General features: G+C 39.6%; 1 protein-coding gene across 1 annotated transcript in view; it reads left to right on the top strand.

The window, feature by feature from the left end:
• LOC124712560 (ankyrin repeat domain-containing protein 27-like) overlaps positions 1–20,704 on the top strand; it is a 99,872-nt gene that overhangs the window by 2,529 nt on the left and 76,639 nt on the right. Inside the window, exons 4-5 of the mRNA XM_047242874.1 lie at positions 4,381–4,519; positions 13,040–13,155. Of these exons, the coding sequence (XP_047098830.1) occupies positions 4,381–4,519; positions 13,040–13,155 (255 nt within the window). The remainder of the gene's footprint in view (positions 1–4,380; positions 4,520–13,039; positions 13,156–20,704) is intronic.

Below are 20,704 nucleotides of genomic sequence, written 5' to 3' on the forward strand. Positions count from 1 at the left end.
TTCAAAGCATTGCACCATCCCAAAACAAATGTTACAACAAAAAAATCTTAACTTAAGACATAACGCGACTGCCGCAAAAGCAACAGGAATCGTACACTTTACCCGACCTATATAGCTCAAATGGAGCCCACAATACCAACATCTGCAATTCCGAAAAGTGAAATCAGGCGTTTCCTGCAACCTGTACAGCTCAAATGCAGCTCTCGTTATCTACTGGCAAACAGCTACCAAACAACCACAATCACAAACTTCACACACCTGCATGACTCACAAACCACCACTGAAACCAAAACACCAACAACTCAAAAACCCACATATTCAGTAGATCAGTTAAAACCCCAAAATTCCATAAATATAAAACAGAATAACCAAAATACCATACATATAAAACATATGTACATCACGATTACTATAGAATAAAACCAAAACAAAAATTACTTACCAACCAAAAAAATCTGTCTGTATCTCTTTCACACACACACACACACACACGAACAAACTCAAGACATCAGCATCTGCCACCAGAGGGGTGCCATCAAATACAACAATACACAACATAGTGACATCACACACCACGACAGCATATGGTGATGCTTATATGACGTTATACGTTGTATGTATGTGAAGAACAGAATTTTAGTACTTTTTTGAAATATGTCAACTCTGTATATGTAACTAAATTCAGTGATTTTATTCTTTTTTTCTGACAGTAGTTAAAATTACAAGGACAAAAAAAAGTATCACCAAAATCAGATATTAGACTTATTTTCAGAGGCATTACATACTTCAACACCAGGCATCAATTTTTTAAATTATTAGGTCATTAAAGTCAGTAACTTGTACCAATTAAAGTACTAAAATCTTGCAGTGACTTGGTAACGCCACCCTTGAGTTACATTTGCTACCAATTGATGACTCAAGGTGTGTTACCCAAAGGTGTAAATAATATGATAGGATCAGTCATTTATAAAACTGGAGATAAGCAAGTGACCTCTGATTATAGATCTGTCTCCCTTCTTTCTGTGTTTTTTTAAAAAAAATCTGAGGAGGTAAACTACAACAGAATGTTGAACCACTTCTCTGAAAATAACCTGTTAGCAGAGCTCAGTTTGCCTTCTGTAAATGATTCTCTACTGAGAAAGCAATGCCTCATGAACTCAGCTGTGGTAAAAATGAACAACAAGAATTACCATGTTGGAATTTTCTGTGATCTTGTGAAGCCCTTTAATTGTGTAGATCATGAAATTATTTTAGGAAAACGAAAACAGTATGGCTTTAAAGACCTTTCCTTTGCATTGGTGGAGCCTGTAACATTTGCTAATGATATCACAGAAGTAAGGCTAAATTCAGAGTGAAGGGCCCATTCCTGTTCTTGATCTGCAGAAGTGTGCTATGTGGGACATTGGAGGACAAGCTCTCATCCTATTCACAGACAGTAGCGTAATTAATCTTAAAAAGCTCACATTGTACAATCGGAAACAAATAAAAATTACTTACAGTTACCAGAAGTAGAGATCAATTGGCATGAACTGTATTAGGCTAAATACACTCGTGCTCATAAATTAAGGATAATGCTGATACAAGGTGAAGCAACAGTCTGGTGGTTGGTTTGCGGGTTTAAATCACCTCGGGGTATGACCACGCGGTGCATATGACCTGCGGTCGTCGCACGGTGGCACTGGCAGCAGTCCACATACACATAGGTTTGTTAGTGCATGTCAGAGAACGGTGCAGCGAGTAAGTGTGCAGATGTTTTCAGACGTGCTAATGGTGACTGTGTGTTGAAAATGGCTCAAAGAACACATATTGATGACATTATGAGGGGCAGAATACTATGGCGACTGGAGGCTGGTGAATTACAGCAGGTCGTGCCACAGAGTGTGATCTCAAGATTATGGCAACGATTCCAGCAGACAGGAAACGTATCCAGGTGCTACAGTACGGGACGTCCACAGTGTACAACACCACAAGAAGACCGCAGACAGCCACGGAGTACTGCAGGTAGCCTTGCTCGGGACCTTACCGCAGCTAATGGAACAGTTGTCTCCAGACACACAGTCTACAGACGACTGAACAGACATGGTTTATTTGCCTGGAGACCTGCAAGGTGCATTCCACTGACCCTTGGTCACAGGAGAGCCTGTAAAGCCTGGTGTCAAGAACACAGTACATGGTCCTAGGAACAGCAGTCCCAGGTTATGTTTACGGACGAGTCCAGCTATAAAACTTCCTGGCAGATTAAAACTGTGTGCCCGACTGAGACTCGAACTCGGGACCTTTGCCTTTCGCGGGCAAGTGCTCTACCAACTGAGCTACCGAAGCACGACTCACGCCCGGTACTCACAGCTTTACTTCTGCCAGTATCTCGTCTCCTACCTTCCAAACTTTACAGAAGCTCTTCTGCGAACCACAGTTGGTAGAGCACTTGCCCGCGAAAGGCAAAGGTCCCGAGTTAGAGTCTCGGTCGGGCACACAGTTTTAGTCTGCCAGGAAGTTTCATATCAGCGCACACTCCGCTGCAGAGTGAGAATGTCATTCTGGAGTCCAGGTATAGTCTGAACAGTGATTCTCAACGGGCTTTCATCTGGCATGAACCAGGAAACAGATGCCAACCCCTTAAGGTCCTTGAAAGGGACCTGTATGGAGGTTGTGGTTAGATGGTGTGGGGTGGGATTATGATTGATGCACGTACATCCCTGCATGTCTTTGACAGAGGAACTGTAACACCTCAAGTGTGTCGGGACATCATTTTGCACCAGTATGTCCACCATTTCAGGGGTGCAGTGGGTCCCACCTTCCTCCTGATGGATGATAACGCACGGCCCCACCGAGCTGCCATCGTGGAGTACCACCTTGAAACAGAAGATATCAGGCGAATGGAGTGGCCTGCCTATTCTCCAGACCTAAACCCCATCAAGCAAGTCTGGGATGCTCTTGGTCGACGTATCGCTGCACGTCTTCAAACCCCTATGACACTTTAGGAGTTCCGACAGGCACTGGTACAAGAATGGGATGCTATACCCCAGCAGCCACACGACCACCTGATCTTGAGTGTGCCAACCCATTGTGTGGCCTGTGTACGTGTGCATGGTGATCATATCCCATATTGATATTGGGGTACATGCGCAGGAAACAGTGGTGTTTTGTAGCAGTGTGTTTCGGAACGGTTTTCTCAACTTATCACCAATATCGTGGACTTACAGATCTGTGTTGTGTGTGTTCCCTATGTGCCTTTGCTATTAACGCCAGTTTTGTGTAGTGCCACATTGTGTGGGACTACATTTTGCAATTATCCTTAATTTATGAGCATGAGTGTATGTGAAGCTCCACCCTCCAGGAGGATAATGCACCGAAATGACACCAGAAAAGGGATAAATTAACCAAGAAACTCAATTCTGTCATCTAAGTACTTGTTAGTTTCTTTCATTGCACTGATCTGCAGGTAGGGATACTAACATACTTTCACTCGTTTGTTGGGATGATCTGGAAGGTGCAGGTATTAATTCTACAAAAGTGCTGAGTTACAATTTGTGTAAACTTGGTAACCAGACATCTTGCAGGAGCCTCTTCAGCAGCCTAGGGAGTCTCACCCTTGAATGTTATAGTTTTGTACTCTAGTGCAAAACTGTAATAAGTTGCCAGTAAACATCAGGCAGGGAATTGAAAGTCACTAGATATTGAAAAAAAATGTAAAGTAACAAAAATAATTAATCACTAGTCCTCCAGTTTATCAGAATATTTTTGCTCAGGGATGTTAATTCTACAAATACACTATCTGCAGGAATGAAATGCTATTAGAGACTTGGACAATATTTTAGTTGTGTTTATACGCCCACTGGCTACCAAGTGATTCAACTGTATGGTGAACAGTTACTTTTACTAGTTCCATTATTTGTATTTCATCCATGACTTCCTAGTATAATAATAGTGTTACAAAAAGGATAGTTGCTACCCACCGTTGGTGGAGATGCTGAGTCACAGATAGGCAAAACCTATATGCGACTCAGCATCTCCTCTATAGGGTGAGTAGCAACTTTCCTTTTCTTAATATTCTTACATTCCATCCTGAATTTTCCGTTGCTCAGTATAATAATAGCAGACACTGAATTCTCACTTGTAAATGCACTATTTTAATCCACCGTTAATAATATCTGACAGTTAAATGTAATTTCAGGCCTGATCTGCAGATATTTGAAATGTAGTTTTATGTCTTTGTTTCTGTGATAAATTTGTGGAACTCCTGTTGTTTCACCTTATTATAATACATATTCCATTTTTTGCTTCCAATATAATTGCAGATAACTATGTTTTATTGAAAGTCATCATTACAACAAATTCTTGCAATGTTAATTAAAACCTAATATTTCTTTTTTTTTTCAGTAACTTTATTAGTGGCAGTGGAGTAAAAAAATATTGCTATGAGCTTAAGGGAAGCCTGCTGACTCTCATAGCTTCTCCAATGAAACTTCCTGAGGAATACGTAATCAAAGTGTTATCTGTAGAGACAGGTTATAATAAGGTGAAGTATGACAGAACTGTGTTCGTATGCTTTTTGGTTACTCAATGATTACATTGTATCCTTACATTGTATACCACATCAACTGTCTATGTGCCATTAGCAGATTGAGGCAGGACAAATTAAAGACAGGTCTGCTCAAGTGGATATATTTCCATTCTTTTCTTGCTTGTAGATAATGGCAACAATTTCTAACCCCTGGTGTGGCCTGCAGAAGGTTCAGGTGGTATGACGTGACAATCACCCATTAATAACACTTATGCACTGAAAGGAATAAGGCAGATAATGAGTTTGAATACCCACTGCTAGTAGAACGTCTTTGAAAGGGTCTATATTTGCTACTCCCAGTGACCCCTCTAATTTTGACGCTGCTTAGCATATTTGAGTTAGTGTTACAAGCATGGTCTACTCTTTGAAATTTGTTTCTCAGTTGCCTTCTAAAGCTCTTCAAAGTTTAACCATGTGCAGGATTTCCAGAATGTCCATTAAAGTGTTTAAATTGTGGGCACTACACAGCAGATGTCACCATCTTCTCCATGGGATTGAAAATATAGACTAAAACAATAATGAGCTAACATAAAAGTATATGCTGTGATAAAAAATACAAAACAACTAGTTTCATAGAGTGAACATTACTATTTATTCAATTACAGATGTTGCTCAAAATGCATCCTTCCAGTATTGCACCATGACTGACATCACCATGCTATTTACCAACTCACATGCTCAAAGATACTGGGCAAAGTGTAAATATCTTCTCCCTCAGCCTGCATCTTTGCAGCTAAGTCCTAGGCTGACATCACTGGAGTTTACTACGCAATATTCTTCAGATAACGCACAAGAAAAATTTTGGGTCAACAGAAGTGTCCGATCCCACCTGTCAGCTTTGGCCTGTGATGTAAGGCTGTTGTGGTGTGTGACGTCACGATAGTGCGGAGTTTAGTTTGTGAGAGTGGCGTGTTTGTAGGAATCGTTTTGATGTGATCGGTGGTGCTCTCTGGTGGTGTGTTTATGTGTTGTGTGTTATGTGATGTTTTTGGTTTAGTTTGCATTTGTGGCGTGTTTATAGGTGGTGTATTGTTGCGGTCGGTGATTCCCTTTGGTGGTGTGTTTATGGGCAGCGTGTTATATGGTGTATGGGGTTCATTTTTGTGGTAGCATTGCACGTGTGTGGTATCGGTGGTGACTGTGCTTTCAGCGGAATATTTTTCAGTGAGTTAACGATTTTGGTTTTGTTATGTCGAGATTATTGTAGTTTTTTCTGTTCATTGTGTGTGAATTTTGGTAAATTGCTTTGTTTATGTCTTTGGTAGGTATGGATATGACTGACAAGGTCAACAGTTTTCAGTTGTCAGCGATGATGGGGGACAGTGCGTTGTCCCTAATAAAATTTCATCAGCTATTCGGCTTTTTGGCTGAAGTCATCAAGTGTTCAGTGTGCTGTGAAGAAATGAAGCTTATTAAAGTTCCGGTGTCTCAGACCAGGGATGGCTACATGTGAAGATGTAAGGTGGTGGTGAAAGTTTTGAGATTTGGTGTGGTATCGGTAGTTGCTGTTGACCTATGTAGTGTGTTCGATTCCAATTTTGATTTTCTAGGTGTGTTTTTTTTTTTGTGGTAGGATTAAGTGTGGTGGTAGTGAAATTTTTGAGATTTATATATGTAGGTCAAGGGAAGTGATCGATTCCAGTGGATTTTGTGTGGGAAGATTGTGGGGTCTTGTTATTTTAGTGTTTTTTGTCGTTTTGTGTAGTGGCGTGTGTTTATATTTAGTTTGTCCCCACCATAAAACCACCAATTTCCCCCGCTTGTCCCGTTAGTTTCATTATATTTTTGGAGGAATGTCTGTTTGGTGGTTTTTCGATCTATTTTCGTGTCTGTTGTCATGTTTACATGATGATGTCATAGGAGCGGTATGGGAGTTTTTGTGAATGGTCGTTTCCGCCATATTGGTGATGTCGTTGGTAGGTGGAATTGGACACTTCCGCTATCCCAAAATTTCTGCTGGATGAGTTCTGGGTCACCTTGTGTAATCCATTGTCTTCCAATCCAATTTGGATTTTGGCAAGTAGAATGGAGTGAGTGGATGCACCATTTTGTTAGCCTGCATGCAGAAGTTATCTTTATTACCTCATTAGTAGTTGTGGTTAGTGTTTCTTCCATACAAACGTGACAGTTATGAACACCAATCATATCATCACGGTTGACAGACACCTTGTCCATGAACAAAACCCACACTGCAAAATATGGTTGTGTTGCCTAACACTGCTCAAACTCCACATGTGGAGGGACATCAAGAATCACAAATGAAAAGGAAATGAATACCTTCCTTCCTCTTACACCACTCTTGGGATCACTTTGTGCTTGTTTTACAGTTTGTTTGCCACAGCACATGTGCTACTGAACGTGTGTGTGGTGAATCTCTTTGACATGTCCTCTTTAAATCTTGGCATGTTTGTGCTTTGCACATAACATCCTTTGTTATGACAAGCTTTGACAGAAACTGTTTCATCCAGACATTGAGGACAAAAGTAAAGTGGTGTAGGGACATCTGTTTGGATAGCTTTGCCCATAGATGCATAATGTGTTCCCATTTCCTCTTGCTTCAAAATAAATGACACACACATTGTTCTGCTCATACTAAGTGAAGTTCATGAAGCAGCGTGACTATAGGAACCAAACTACAAATGACTGCACTGTTTTTATGTTTATGTTTGCCTTTCAAGTGTGCCATTGCTGTGCTTTGTGGTCTCTGTCGTGCTTTGTGACAATCAAAGACACATTTGACAGTGTTGAGCTTCCTGAATGCTGTCAGGAGGATTGTGAAAAGTTTTAGTTGTATTCTGATAGCATACAAACTTGTGTTTGACACCAGAGAGGCCCTCTGGTGACAAGCCTCGGCCTCTGTAAGCTCAATGCTGAGCAGCTTAGATGGACGACATTTCTGGACATTGGTTCCTTACCTCAATTCTTTCTTCAAGATGGCCTCTACAACCTCTTGTTATCTGCTTTATGCTAAGAATACTTAATTTTATGTGTTTAACAACCTATTGGTTATGAACTGTAGATTAAAACTTAAGAAACTGCAAAAAGGTGGGAATTTAAGGAGATGGGACCTGGATAAACTGAAAGAACCAGAGGCTGTACAGAGTTTCAGGGAGAGCATAAGGGAACAATTGACAGGAATGAGGGAAAGAAGTACAGTAGAAGAGGAATGGGTAGCTCTGAGGGAGGAAGTAGTGAAGGCAGCAGAGGATCAAGTAGGTAAAAAGACGAGGGCTAGTAGAAATCCTTGGGTAACAGAAGAAATATTGAATTTAATTGATGAAAGGAGAAAATATAAAAATGCAGTAAATGAAGCAGGCAAAAAGGAATACAAACGTCTCAAAAATGAGATCGACAGTAAGTGCAAAATGGCTAAGCAGGGATGGCTAGAGGACAAATGTAAGGATGTAGAGGCTTATCTCACTAGGGGTAAGATAGATACTGCCTACAGGAAAATTAAAGAGACCTTTGGAGAAAAGAGAACCACTTGTATGAATATCAAGAGCTCAGATGGAAACCCAGTTCTAAGCAAAGAAGGGAAAGCAGAAAGGTGGAAGGAGTATATAGAGGGTCTATACAAGGGCGATGTACTTGAGGACAATATTGTGGAAATGGAAGAGGATGTAGATGAAGATGAAATGGGAGATACGATACTGCGTGAAGAGTTTGACAGAGCACTGAAAGACCTGAGTCGAAACAAGGCACCGGGAGTAGACAACATTCCATTAGAACTACTGACAGCCCTGGGAGAGCCAGTCCTGACAAAACTCTACCATCTGGTGAGCAAGATATATAAGACAGGTGAAATACCCTCAGACTTCAAGAAGAATATAATAATTCCAATCCCAAAGAAAGCAGGTGTTGACAGATGTGAAAATTACCAAAGTATCAGTTTAATAAGTCACAGCTGCAAAGTAATAACACGAATTCTTTACAGACGAATGGAAAAACTGGTAGAAGCCGACCTCGGGGAAGATCAGTTTGAATTCCGTAGAAATGTTGGAACACGTGAGGCAATACTGACCTTACGACTTATCTTAGAAGAAAGATTAAGGAAAGGCAAACCTACGTTTCTAGCATTTGTAGACTTAGAGAAATTCTAAAGGTAGCAGGGGTAAAATACAGGGAGCGAAAGGCTATTTACAATTTATACAGAAACCAGATGGCAGTTATAAAGAGTCGAGGGACATGAAAGGGAAGCAGTGGTTGGGAAGGGAGTGAGACAGGGTTGTCTCAATCTGTATATTGAGCAAGCAGTAAAGGAAACAAAAGAAAAATTCGGAGTAGGTATTAAAATCCATGGAAAAGAAATAAAAACTTTGAGGTTCGCCGATGACATTGTAATTCTGTCAGAGACAGCAAAGGACTTGGAAAAGCAGTTGAACGGAATGGACAGTGTCTTGAAAGGAGGATATATGATGAACATCAACAAAAGCAAAACGAGGATAATGGAATGTAGTTGAATTAAGTTGGGTGATGCTGAGGGAATTAGATTAGGAAATGAAACACTTAAAGTAGTAAAGGGGTTTTGCTATTTGGGGGGCAAAATAACTGATGATGGTCGAAATAGAGAAGATATAAAATGTAGACTGCAATGGCAAGGAAAGCGTTTCTGAAGAAGAGGAATTTGTTAACATCGAGTATAGATTTAAGTGTCAGGAAGTCGTTTCTGAAAGTATTTGTATGGAGTGTAGCCATGTATGGAAGTGAAACATGGACAGTAAATAGTTTGGACAAGAAGAGAATAGAAGCTTTCGAAATGTGTTGCTACAGAAGAATGCTGAAGATTAGATGGGTAGATCACATAACTAATGAGGCGGTACTGAATAGAATTGGGGAGAAGAGGAGTTTCTGGCGCAACTTGACAAAAAGAAGGGACCAGTTGGTAGGACATGTTCTGAGGCATCAAGGGATCACAAATTTAGCATTAAAGGGCAGTGTGGAGGGTAAAAATCGTAGAGGGAGACCAAGAGATGGATACACTAAGCAGATTCAGAAGGATGTAGGTTGCAGTAACTACTGGGAGATGAAGAAGCTTGCACAGGATAGGGTAGCATGGAGAGCTGCATCAAACCAGTCTCAGGACTGAAGACCACAACAACAACAATTAGTTTGTAAGTTATATGCTGAATTTTGATAAAATAATGGACATAAAAGTGGATCAGCTGTGGCCTGCAGGATCCTGTCTTTATTTTGTGTAGTCAGTCATGGCAACTGAGATTTATTTCAGGCATTTGCAATATTCATTTCATTGTTCGTTACCCTATATTGTTCTATCTGGTTGATAAGTGTATCAGAAGCCAAGCTAGTACTAAGCAAACAAGGAGAAACTGATTGGTGGAAGAAATACGTAGAGGGTCAATATGTGTGGAACAAAGTTGAGGACAATTCTGTAGAAAGAGTAGATGAAGGTGTAATGGGAGATATGACACTTTCAGAAAAATTTGGTGGCACTGAAAGACATAAAAATAAGGCCCCTGGAGTAGAGTATGTGATCTCAGAATTATTGAGGTCCTTGGAAGAACCAGCCAAGACAAAATTATTCCACCAGGTTGTGCAGGATGTATGATACAGGAAATGCCCTCACACTTCAGAAAGATTGTAGTAATTCCACTCCAAGAAGGTAGGTATGATAGATGTAATACTACCGAACCATCAATTTAATAAGGCAGGGATGCAAAATACAAACATCAGTTATTTATATAAAAATGGAAAAAACTGATAGAAGCTGACCTCAGGGAAGACCAGTTTGGTTCTGGGGAGATGTAAGAACCTGCGAATGACAGTGACCCTTTGATTTAACTTAGAAGGTAGACTGAGGAAAGGCCAACCTACATTTATAGCATTTGTAGATTTAGAGAAAGTTTTGGCAATGTGCACTCTCAAATTTTGAGAGTAGTAGGAATAAAATACAAGAAGTGGAAGGTTATCTACAACTTGTACATAAACCAAATTATAGGTATAAGAGCTGGAGAACACGAAACAGAAGACATAGTTGAGAAGGAAGTGAGACAAGGTTGCAGCCCATCCCCAATGTTATTCAGTTTGTATATTGAGCAAGCTGTGAGGGAAACCAAGGCGTAGTTTAGAAAGATAATTAGTATTCTAAGAGAAGAAATTAAAACTTTGTGGTTTGCCAGTGATATTGTAATTGTGTCAGAGGTTCCGAAGACCTTGGAAGAGTAGTTGGACTGAATGGATAGTGTCTTGAAATGAGCTTATAATATATCAACAAAAGTAAAGCATGGGTAATGGAATGTAGTTGAATTAAATCACGTGATGCTTTGGGAATTAGATTCAGATGAGTTTTGAGCAGCAAAGTAACTGATGATGGGCAAAGTAGGGAAGATACAAATTGCTGATTGACAATAGCAAGAAATGCATTCTAAAAAAGAAAGAGGCATTTTCTTAACATCTAACATAAATTTAAATGTTAGAAGGTCTGTTCAGAAGATATTTGTTTGTAGTGTAGCCTTGTATGGAAGTGAAACTGGACAATAGGCAGTTCAGACAGGAAGAAGATAGAAGCTTTTGAAAAATAATGGTATAGGACAGTGTTGAAGATCAAATGAATAGATCAAATAACAAATATGGAGGTACTGAATTGAATTGGGGGAGAGAAAAGTAGTTTATGGCACAACTTGATAAATGAAGAAATCAGTTTACTGGACACATCTTGAGGCATCAAGGAATTATCAATTTGATAATGGAAGTAAGTGAGGAGGAGGCCACAGCTTGCACACAGTACGCTGGTTGAAATGGGTGAAGGTTGTGGTAGTTACGTAGAGATGATGAGGCCTGCATAGGATAGACTAGCATTCAGAGCTGCATCAAATTGGTCTCTGTATTGTAGACAACAACACAGCTCAAAGTGGCTCTTTATCTTCATTGCCCTTGGAATTTTTATGTGTCTGTTTCAAGCTAGATATAACACTTTTTTTGGAATACAAGTCTCCATCCCCATAGTTGTCTTAACACCTAACAGTAGTTCTTTTATCTGTTGACTATCTATGCCCCATTGTTTTCTTTTGGCTATGTAGTTGGTCGTAAAATTTAGTATTATTTAGTAGCCTATTGATATTAGCTAAATATCCTTATTATAATTTCACTCTCTCTCTTTTTTACATGTTTTGCTCCATATAGTCGTGTCATTATAAACAGAATTATATTCCTTGTTGTCCAGGTTTCAGATGGGTGCATAATATATTTGGCATATGTCTTTCTTTTAGTATAAGGTTGCTCTTGTATCATTATACAATCTGTGACTACTATGGAATTTTGGTGTATGACGACCTAAAACAATGTGTCGAAATGGTACGTGAATTCTGGTGTCCATCTTTTGCCAGCAGTGCTGTCATTCAATCCAAATGGGGATGCTGTGAGGACCAACTCAAAACTTCAGATTGCCACTGACTTCTCTCTGGTCCCTCCAAACTCTGGATAAAACTTGTCACAGATTATTAGCTCTGTGTTTAATTTCCAGGAGTAAAAATATTTCGTCTAATCTATAGAAGCTCTCAGGAGTTTGAACACTGTCACTGAAACCTTCAGTCATAGAAATATCATCTGACATTTTGCCGCCAAGGTATTTTTATTTGGCCAATGAAGTTATATGTTTCCAGTTTTGACATTAACACAACTTGAGTGGTCTTTTGAGTGCCATCTAAAGCTAAAGCTCTGTCTGTAAGCCCTGTTGATCAATTCAGTACCAGTGGGCTGCTGTTGCTTCCTCTGTCGATAGCACAGTTCAGATGTAGGAGCATCTCTTCACACTTTTATTTCACATATGCAAGTAATTTTTGTTTGTTTGGGCATTTATTTGAAGATGTAGTTGATATTGCAAGTCACATCACTTTGTGTAGGTGCTTTGTTTTTGTCATTCTCTTGTCATTTCTCAATAAAGTATAGTGTTGAGAACATTTGACATCATGTCGATCAAAAGGTTAAGGAAAATATAAAGCTGTCAAGCCGTATGCCTAGCCGGCCGCGGTGGTCTAGCGGTTCTAGGCGCTCATTCCGGAGCCGCGCGACTGCTACGGTCGCAGGTTCAAATCCTGCCTCGGGCATGGATGTGAGTGATGTCCTTAGGTTAGTTAGGTTTAAGTAGTTCTAAGTTCTAGGGGACTGATGACCATAGATGTTAAGTCCCATAGTGCTCAGAGCCATTTGAGCCAGCCGTATGCCCCTGTTAAACTTGTCCACTCTGAAGGTAAGAATACATTTTATCTGACTTAATTATATTATGTTCCCCTCTTTTACTATTTTTGCATCGTATTATTCCATATGTGACTCTTAGCCCTAAGAAATAATGTGAAACAATCCCCCATCTAGCTTTTAAGTTTAAGCATATGTTTATTTACTTTCTTATAGATAAAGTTGAGTATCTCTTGAAAAGTAGATTAATTCTAAAACTTACTGTCAGTATCAATTAACAAATTAAACATTATACTCCACTTATAACTGAAACTAACTTTACAGGAATACCAGCAATACAAAATACTAATCACTGACAAACCTCTCAGCCCTGAGTTTAAATCAAAGCCTCCTGGAGATGATATGCCACATCTTGAAATGAAAATCACCTGTTTGAATGAGTACGTATGTCTACAAAGACATCTTGATTGCAAAAATAGTACTAAATTTGTCATCTCTTCATGATTATAATATTTTATATGCTTTAAAGACAGAGCTGTGAAAGAATAATAAAATGTTAAGTCTCTCAAGGTTTTTGTGTAATAAGTGGAGTGCAGGTACACATAATTAACATAACATGAAAACTGATCTGTTGAAACGTAATGATACTGAGACTAATGGGTGTCATTCTCCAACTATTGCAATTTAATCAGATGCCAGTGTGCTACCCTCCTAAATACTCCCCCTGCACATACACAAACAAACAGTCGTTTATTATGAGACAAAAGAGAGAGGCAATCTAAAATCATGGATTGAATATGAATATTAGTATGAGAGACATCAACTCGCTGTCAGAACCAAGAGACAGTCACTAAGAATTTGTGAAGTTGACTTTGACTTGGTTTTTATCATTTCATTCTTTGTCAGGACACACATATTCAGATTGAAAGGGAGGAAAACTGAGAATGGGAGTAACGATTCAAGAATTGTAAGATACTAGGATCAGAGGAGGAGAAGAATCCAGATGCCAGTTCCAATGAGGATTGTGCTTATAATATTTTGTAATTATCAAACTGATACAAGACAGCAGTAAGCAAGATGGTACAGTGGTTAAGTTAGTAGACATTTATTGAAGAGGAATGAGGCTTGTATCCTAATACAGCAGTCCTGTTTTAGGTTTTCAGCGTTTGCCCTAGATCACATCAGCTGAATGTTAGGATGTTTTCTTCACAAAGACAGCGGCCAGTTTCCACTTTTATTCTGATTCACTGCAGTTGCAAGTGAAGTTCATCAGTGTTGAAGAGCTATTGAACTACTAGTTCCTTTGATATAGTGTGGTACTGGTACTTCACATGTCCTTAAGTCCAGTGTAGCGACGACTCTATATATGCTATCATGCTCTGCAACCAAGTACTGCTAAAACTATCTCTATATATGCTATCGTGCCCTGCAACTAAGTACTGCTAAAACTATCATGACTTTTTGTTCTAACAACAGTTGATGCACACCCAAAATAAACTGTGATCTGTGCAAGTTGTAAATGACTGAAGCAAACAATCAAAAGAGTAAAGAAGGTCGGCATTGAAAATAAAGCACAATAATTACAGCTTCCAACACACAGTGTGTATATAATTGTAAATTTTTGGTGCACACAAGACTTGCATGTTTGTCCATTCCATATGCCTAATTAATAAACATCTCAGTTGGCTAAGTGATGAGCAGTAAACGTTGTACACCCTCATTTGTACTATGACACATGTAGTATCTGGCTTATTGCCCCTGGTGCTGGAATTATTTGGTTCTTCATGCGTGGGACAGTATGAAAAAAGACAACTGCCTGTGTACTTCCATATATGCCCTAGTCTGTCTAATTTTGGCAGAAGTATCTGTGAGCTATACTTGTGGGGAAAAAGCAGGTTTTAAAATTTCAAGATTGTATGACTGGAGTTTGTTCTAATCACAAAACTCTTCTTTGAGCTTCTTAAGTTTCTGTAATCAGTCTGATCTCTTACAGACACCAGACACATTACTCTAGAATAGGATAAATCTTGATCTGCTCTGTTTATAGAGTAGCTTCTTCTTCTCATAACACCTTTAATGAATCACAGTCTTCCCTCACTTTGCACACATTTAACACTCATTAGAGTAAGGTATATCATAGTGAGTTATTTCATATTACTTGGAACACTTGTGCAAGGCAGTTGAAATAATTTTTTGTGTGCTGGATACCCTATACAGTGGCATTTTATTATGATGGGATGTTGTTGTTGTTGTGGTCTTCAGTCCTGAGACTGGTTTGATGCAGCTACATCTACATCTACATATACATTTATACTCCGCAAGCCACCCAACGGTGTGTGGCGGAGGGCACTTTACGTGCCACTGTCATTACCTCCCTTTCCTGTTCCAGTCGCGTATGGTTCGCGGGAAGAACGACTGTCTGAAAGCCTCCGTGCGCGCTCTAATCTCTCTAATTTTACATTCGTGATCTCCTCGGGAGGTATAAGTAGGGGGAAGCAATATATTCGATACCTCATCCAGAAACGCACCCTCTCGAAACCTGGCGAGCAAGCTACACCGCGATGCAGAGCGCCTCTCTTGCAGAGTCTGCCACTTGAGTTTATTAAACATCTCCATAACGCTATCACGGTTACCAAATAACCCTGTGACGAAACGCGCCGCTCTTCTTTGGATCTTCTCTATCTCCTCCGTCAAACTGATCTAGTACGGATCCCACACTGATGAGCAATACTCAAGTATAGGTGCAAGTTTCTTCATCTCCCAGTACCTACTGCAACGTACATCCTTCTGAATCTGCTTAGTGTATTCATCTCTTGGTCTCCCTCTACGATTTTTACCCTCCACGCTGTCCTCCAATGCTAAATTTGTGATCCCTTGATGCCTCAGAACATGTCCTACCAACCGGTCCCTTCTTCTCGTCAAGTTGTGCCACAAACTCCTCTTCTCCCCAATTCTATTCAATACCTCCTGATTAGTTATGTGATCTACCCATCTGATCTTCAGCATTCTTCTGCAGCACCACATTTCGAAAGCTTCTATTCTCCTCCTGTCCGAACTATTTATCGTCCATGTTTCACTTCCGTACATGGCTACACTCCATACAAATACTTTCAGAAACGACTTCCTGACACATAAATCTGTACTCGATGTTAACAAATTTCTCTTCTTCAGAAACGCTTTCCTTGCCATTGCCAGTCTACATTTTATATCTTCTCTACTTCGACCATCATCAGTTATTTTGCTCCCCAAATAGCAAAACTCCTTTACTACTTTAAGTGTCTCATTTCCTAATCTAATTCCCTCAGCATCACCCTACTTAATTCGACTAGATTCCATTATCCTCGTTTTGCTTTTGTTGATGTTCATCATATATCCTCCTTTCAAGACACTGTCCATTCCGTTCAACTGCTCTTCCAAGTCCTTTGCTGTCTCTGACAGAATTACAATGTCATCGGCGAACCTCAAAGTTTTTATTTCTTTTCCATGGATTTTAATACCTACTCCGAATTTTTCTTTTGTTTCCTTTACTGCTTGCTCAATATGCAGATTGAGACAACCCTGTCTCAATCCCTTCCCAACCACTGCTTCCCTTTCATGCCCCTCGACTCTTATAACTGCCATCTGGTTACTGTACAAATTGTAAATAGCCTTTCGCTCCCTGTATTTTACCCATGCCATCTTTAGAATTTGGATGAGAGTATTCCAGTCAACATTGTTTATTTTGTAATTTTTTAAAAGGAGTTTTAGGACTGGAAAATGTGAACTTAACAATGTATTTTGTTTAGTGTGTAAATTATTCAAGTTCGTACTCATAAATGTAATAGGAAATATTTAATCAATTCCCAAACATAAAATTACGTCAACCTGTGCACAATATTATCACAATTATTAATGAACTAATTAATACAATAGCCCTGAAAATATGATTTACTTCTCTGTAAATTCCTAATTAATATCCTAGTCTTGGAAATTTACAGCAAATTTTAAAACTCCGTTTTTCTCCCTAGAAACAGGAGCACTTAGTTTTCTTTCTGTGTGATCGTAGTCGATAAGACACAGATTCTCTCTCAGGATATTCGAACTGTAATCTGCCACAGTTTCTAATGAAGTGAACTTAAGCCCTTCTCCAGAAACCGGTTCCTCAATGCAATCCACAGTATACATAAAAACAAAGATCTCCGCTAATTTCAAGTTGCCGCCACTCATACCTCACCTGTCATTCAACATAATCTTTGCCTCTGCACTTCCGCCTCGACTGACATCTCTGCCCAAACTCTTTGTCTTTAAATATGTCTGCTTGTGTCTGTATATGTGTGGATGGATATATGTGTGTGTGTGTGTGTGTGTGTGTGTGTGTGTGTGTGTGTGTGTGTGTGTGTGTGTGTGTGTGTGTGTGCGCGCGCGCGAGTGTATACCCGTCCTTTTTTCCCCCTAAGGTAAGTCTTTCCGCTCCCGGGATTGGAATAACTCCTTACCCTCTTCCTTAAAACCCACATCCTTTCGTCTTTCCCTCTCCTTCCCTCTTTCCTGATGAGGCAACAGTTTGTTGCGAAAGCTTGAATTTTGTGTGTATGTTTGTGTTTGTTTGTGTGTCTATCGACCTGCCAGCGCTTTCGTTCGGTAAGTCACCTCATCTTTGTTTTTATATATAATTTTTCCCACGTGGAATGTTTCCCTCTATTATATAAAAACAAAGATGATGTAACTTACCAAATGAAAGCATTGTCATGTTGATAGACACACACACACACACACACACACACACACACACACACACACACAAGGGAGAGGGTAAGGAGTCATTCCAATCCCGGGAGCGGAAAGACTTACCTTAGGGGGAAAAAAGGACAGGTATACACTCGCGCACACACACACATATCCATCCGCACATATACAGACACAAGCAGACATTTGTAAAGGCAAGGAGTTTAGTAAGTAACGGGAAGAGAGGATATGGGAACTTGCCCTTCAGTGTATCCTCTCTTCCCGTTACCCACCAGGCCTCAACCTCCGCTAATTTCAAGTTGCCGCCGCTCGTACCTCACCTGTCATTCAATAACATCTTTGCCTCTGTACTTCCGCCTCGACTGACATCTCTGATCAAACTCTTTGCCTTTACATATGTCTGATTGTGTCTGTATATGTGTGGATGGATATGTGTGTGTGTGCGCGAGTGTATACCTGCCCCTTTTTCCCCCCCAAGGTAAGTCTTTCTGCACCCGGGATTGGAATGACTCCTTACCCTCTCCCTTAAAACCCACACCCTTTCGTCTTTCCCTCTCCTTCCCTCTTTGCTGATGAAGCAGCCTTGGGTTGCGAAAGCTTGAAATATGTGTGTGTGTGTGTTTTTTTATTGTCTCCTATCAACAAACCAATGCTTTCGTTTGGTAAGTTACAGCATCTTTGTTTAATGTAATAGAGGGAAACATTCCACGTGGGAAAAATATATCTAAAAACAAAGATGATGTGACTTACCAAACGAAAGCGCTGGCAGGTCGATAGACACACAAACAAACACAAACATACACACAAAATTCAAGCTTTCGCAACAATCTGTTGCCTCATCAGGAAAGAGGGAAGGAGAGGGAAAGACGAAAGGATGTGGGTGTTTCCGCTTCTGGGATTGGAATGACTTCTTACCCTCTCCCTTAAAACCCACATCCTTTCGTCTTTCCCTCTCCTTCCCTCTTTTTCCTGATGAGGCAACAGTTTGTTGCGAAAGCTTGAATTTTGTGTGTATGTTTGTGTTTGTTTGTGTGTCTATCGACCTGCCAGCGCTTTCGTTTGGTAAGTCACATCATCTTTGTTTTTAGCATCTTTGTTTATATATACTAAAAGCCAGTCCCCTGGTTTCAGGTCACTGAAATTGTCACTGCTGATATCTTCCTCTTCAGCCCATTCAGCTGATGAATCTTTAGTTTCCACTGTCTGCCTTCATTACTGTCACTGAAATCCTGGGACATCTTTTCATGTTGGCTTTTATAACTTTTCCATTTTCATTGTTTCTCAGCTGGTGTGAGATTTTTTCATTTGGCTGAGATGGTATGCCTTTAGTAATGGTACTGGTAACACTTTTCATGGCTCCAATTTCCCGCCCCCCCCCCCCCCCCCCTATGCCCTGGAGAATTGCGACTTCATCGAACCATCCAGACTACGTACGACCTATTATAGTTGGTTCCTGGAGGCCCTCCGTATATCTACATGTGTTCAAATTTATAAATGAAATACACAGACAGAAGTAAGACATTGGCTGTACCAGAAAACAACATACTGATTGCTGATTTAGAAGAGTTCATTATCCTCTCTGGATACTTGGTTCCAAAACACACTGTTCCAACAAGTTCATCAGCTAGATTGGTTTCTCTGTAATTTAGGCCATTAGAAGTGTTCATGCCTTGTAGAGTCTTTTCAAGGCTTGCAAAATAGTTATTAACTGTGTTGATATCAATCTAAAACACAAATAATACGTTATAATAATAATAAAAATGATAATAATAATTTTGAATATAAAAAATTAAAATTCCTTCATAAAACAACATCAAAATCTGTTGTATCAGTAACTATTTAAAACTGCAGTGCCTTTGATTTCGTAGCAGGGATTTTTCATGAAATTCTGATTGGCAGCATGGCATTTTGATGAATGGAATAATCCACTCACTCTTCTCCCGGGAAATTGTTTTTGAGCACTTTTTTATTCCATCTGATTTTGTAAGGATGGCTTGCTAATACCTGAATGTCAAATTTTGAATGGATATCCCCAGTCTGAAACAGTAATCAATTAATCAGGTGTTCTGCAGTGATTTTTGTTCCTTGACATTAAAGACAGTTTCTTTTCCTTATTTTCCCAAGTGTATTCTCATTATACTGTTTCCCAAGGTAGTTTGTGGAATTCCATACTTTTTTCAGCATTTCTAATTGTTGATATGTTTGATTGTATATCTTAAGTTGCCTTCAAAAAATCTGGATATTTAGAAGACATGTCCACCACCTGCAGCAGTACAGAGAACACTGACAATGGAAGTCTAGAAACCACAGCAAGATAACAACAGTTTTCACAGCACAACAAAATCGTGCTGTAACCAATGCAGCTATTCTGGCTTGTTGGATGCCTGGTCGAATCTGTACTGGAATGCTATTTAAATTTGTGACAAGTTTCAATAGCACTGAAATTTTTTTGAATAATCGAATTATTATTACAGAAATACATTTAGTTTATATTTCAGTACAGCTTAGAAGGGCTAAATTGAAAAAAGTTGGACACAATACCTTTTTTTCCAATTTTTGCTGTTGGAAACAATGAGTTATAAATAATCAGTGACACACAATATGTTCTGTGCCACCCTGCGACATCAAAGGGGAGATCTTGTCAGTCGGCTAGAAACCAGCTGTTGTGACTAGTACCTAATTGTCATGACAAACATGTGGATTTAGGAAGTGTTCTCAGTGGTCGGATGTAGACCACCCACCCCCTCCCCCCTGTCAATTCTACATGGAACATGTTTCTATGAAACACATTCTCTGTGGTATGTTAGTGGAAAACTAGTCCTCCTCTTTTAAATGTCATAAAGGCCAGTCGTACAGTTTGAATAGTGAAGTAGTACATTTAGTGGTAGATTAAATAATATTTCAGTAACGTATGCAAAAAGTACTGTGTGTTGTTTCCTTTAATAAAGTTTGATTTTGTACTTGTAGTTTCTCCTGTATAAGAAATCAAATGATTTGAAAATTGTGCATTTCACATGCACTAGTACATACCAGTTTGCAGTTGTTGTTTTGGTTGTCATCCTTTTCTCCATTTCTCCATTCGTGTAACACATGAGCTATTCTCTTTAATTCGGCCTATGTGCTGAATCCTGCATCATCTCCAGTCTGCCGTACACATTTGTATCTAGGACTGCCCCTGCAATTATTTCCTTTCAACACCCTTTTCACTACACAGTTATCAGCAACATCTTGTGCCCAACCTCTCTGACTCATTGTGGCCTTTAC

The sequence above is a fragment of the Schistocerca piceifrons genome, chromosome 8 (assembly GCF_021461385.2).
Source record: "Schistocerca piceifrons isolate TAMUIC-IGC-003096 chromosome 8, iqSchPice1.1, whole genome shotgun sequence".
In the NCBI taxonomy this organism is placed as follows: Eukaryota; Metazoa; Arthropoda; class Insecta; order Orthoptera; family Acrididae; genus Schistocerca; species Schistocerca piceifrons.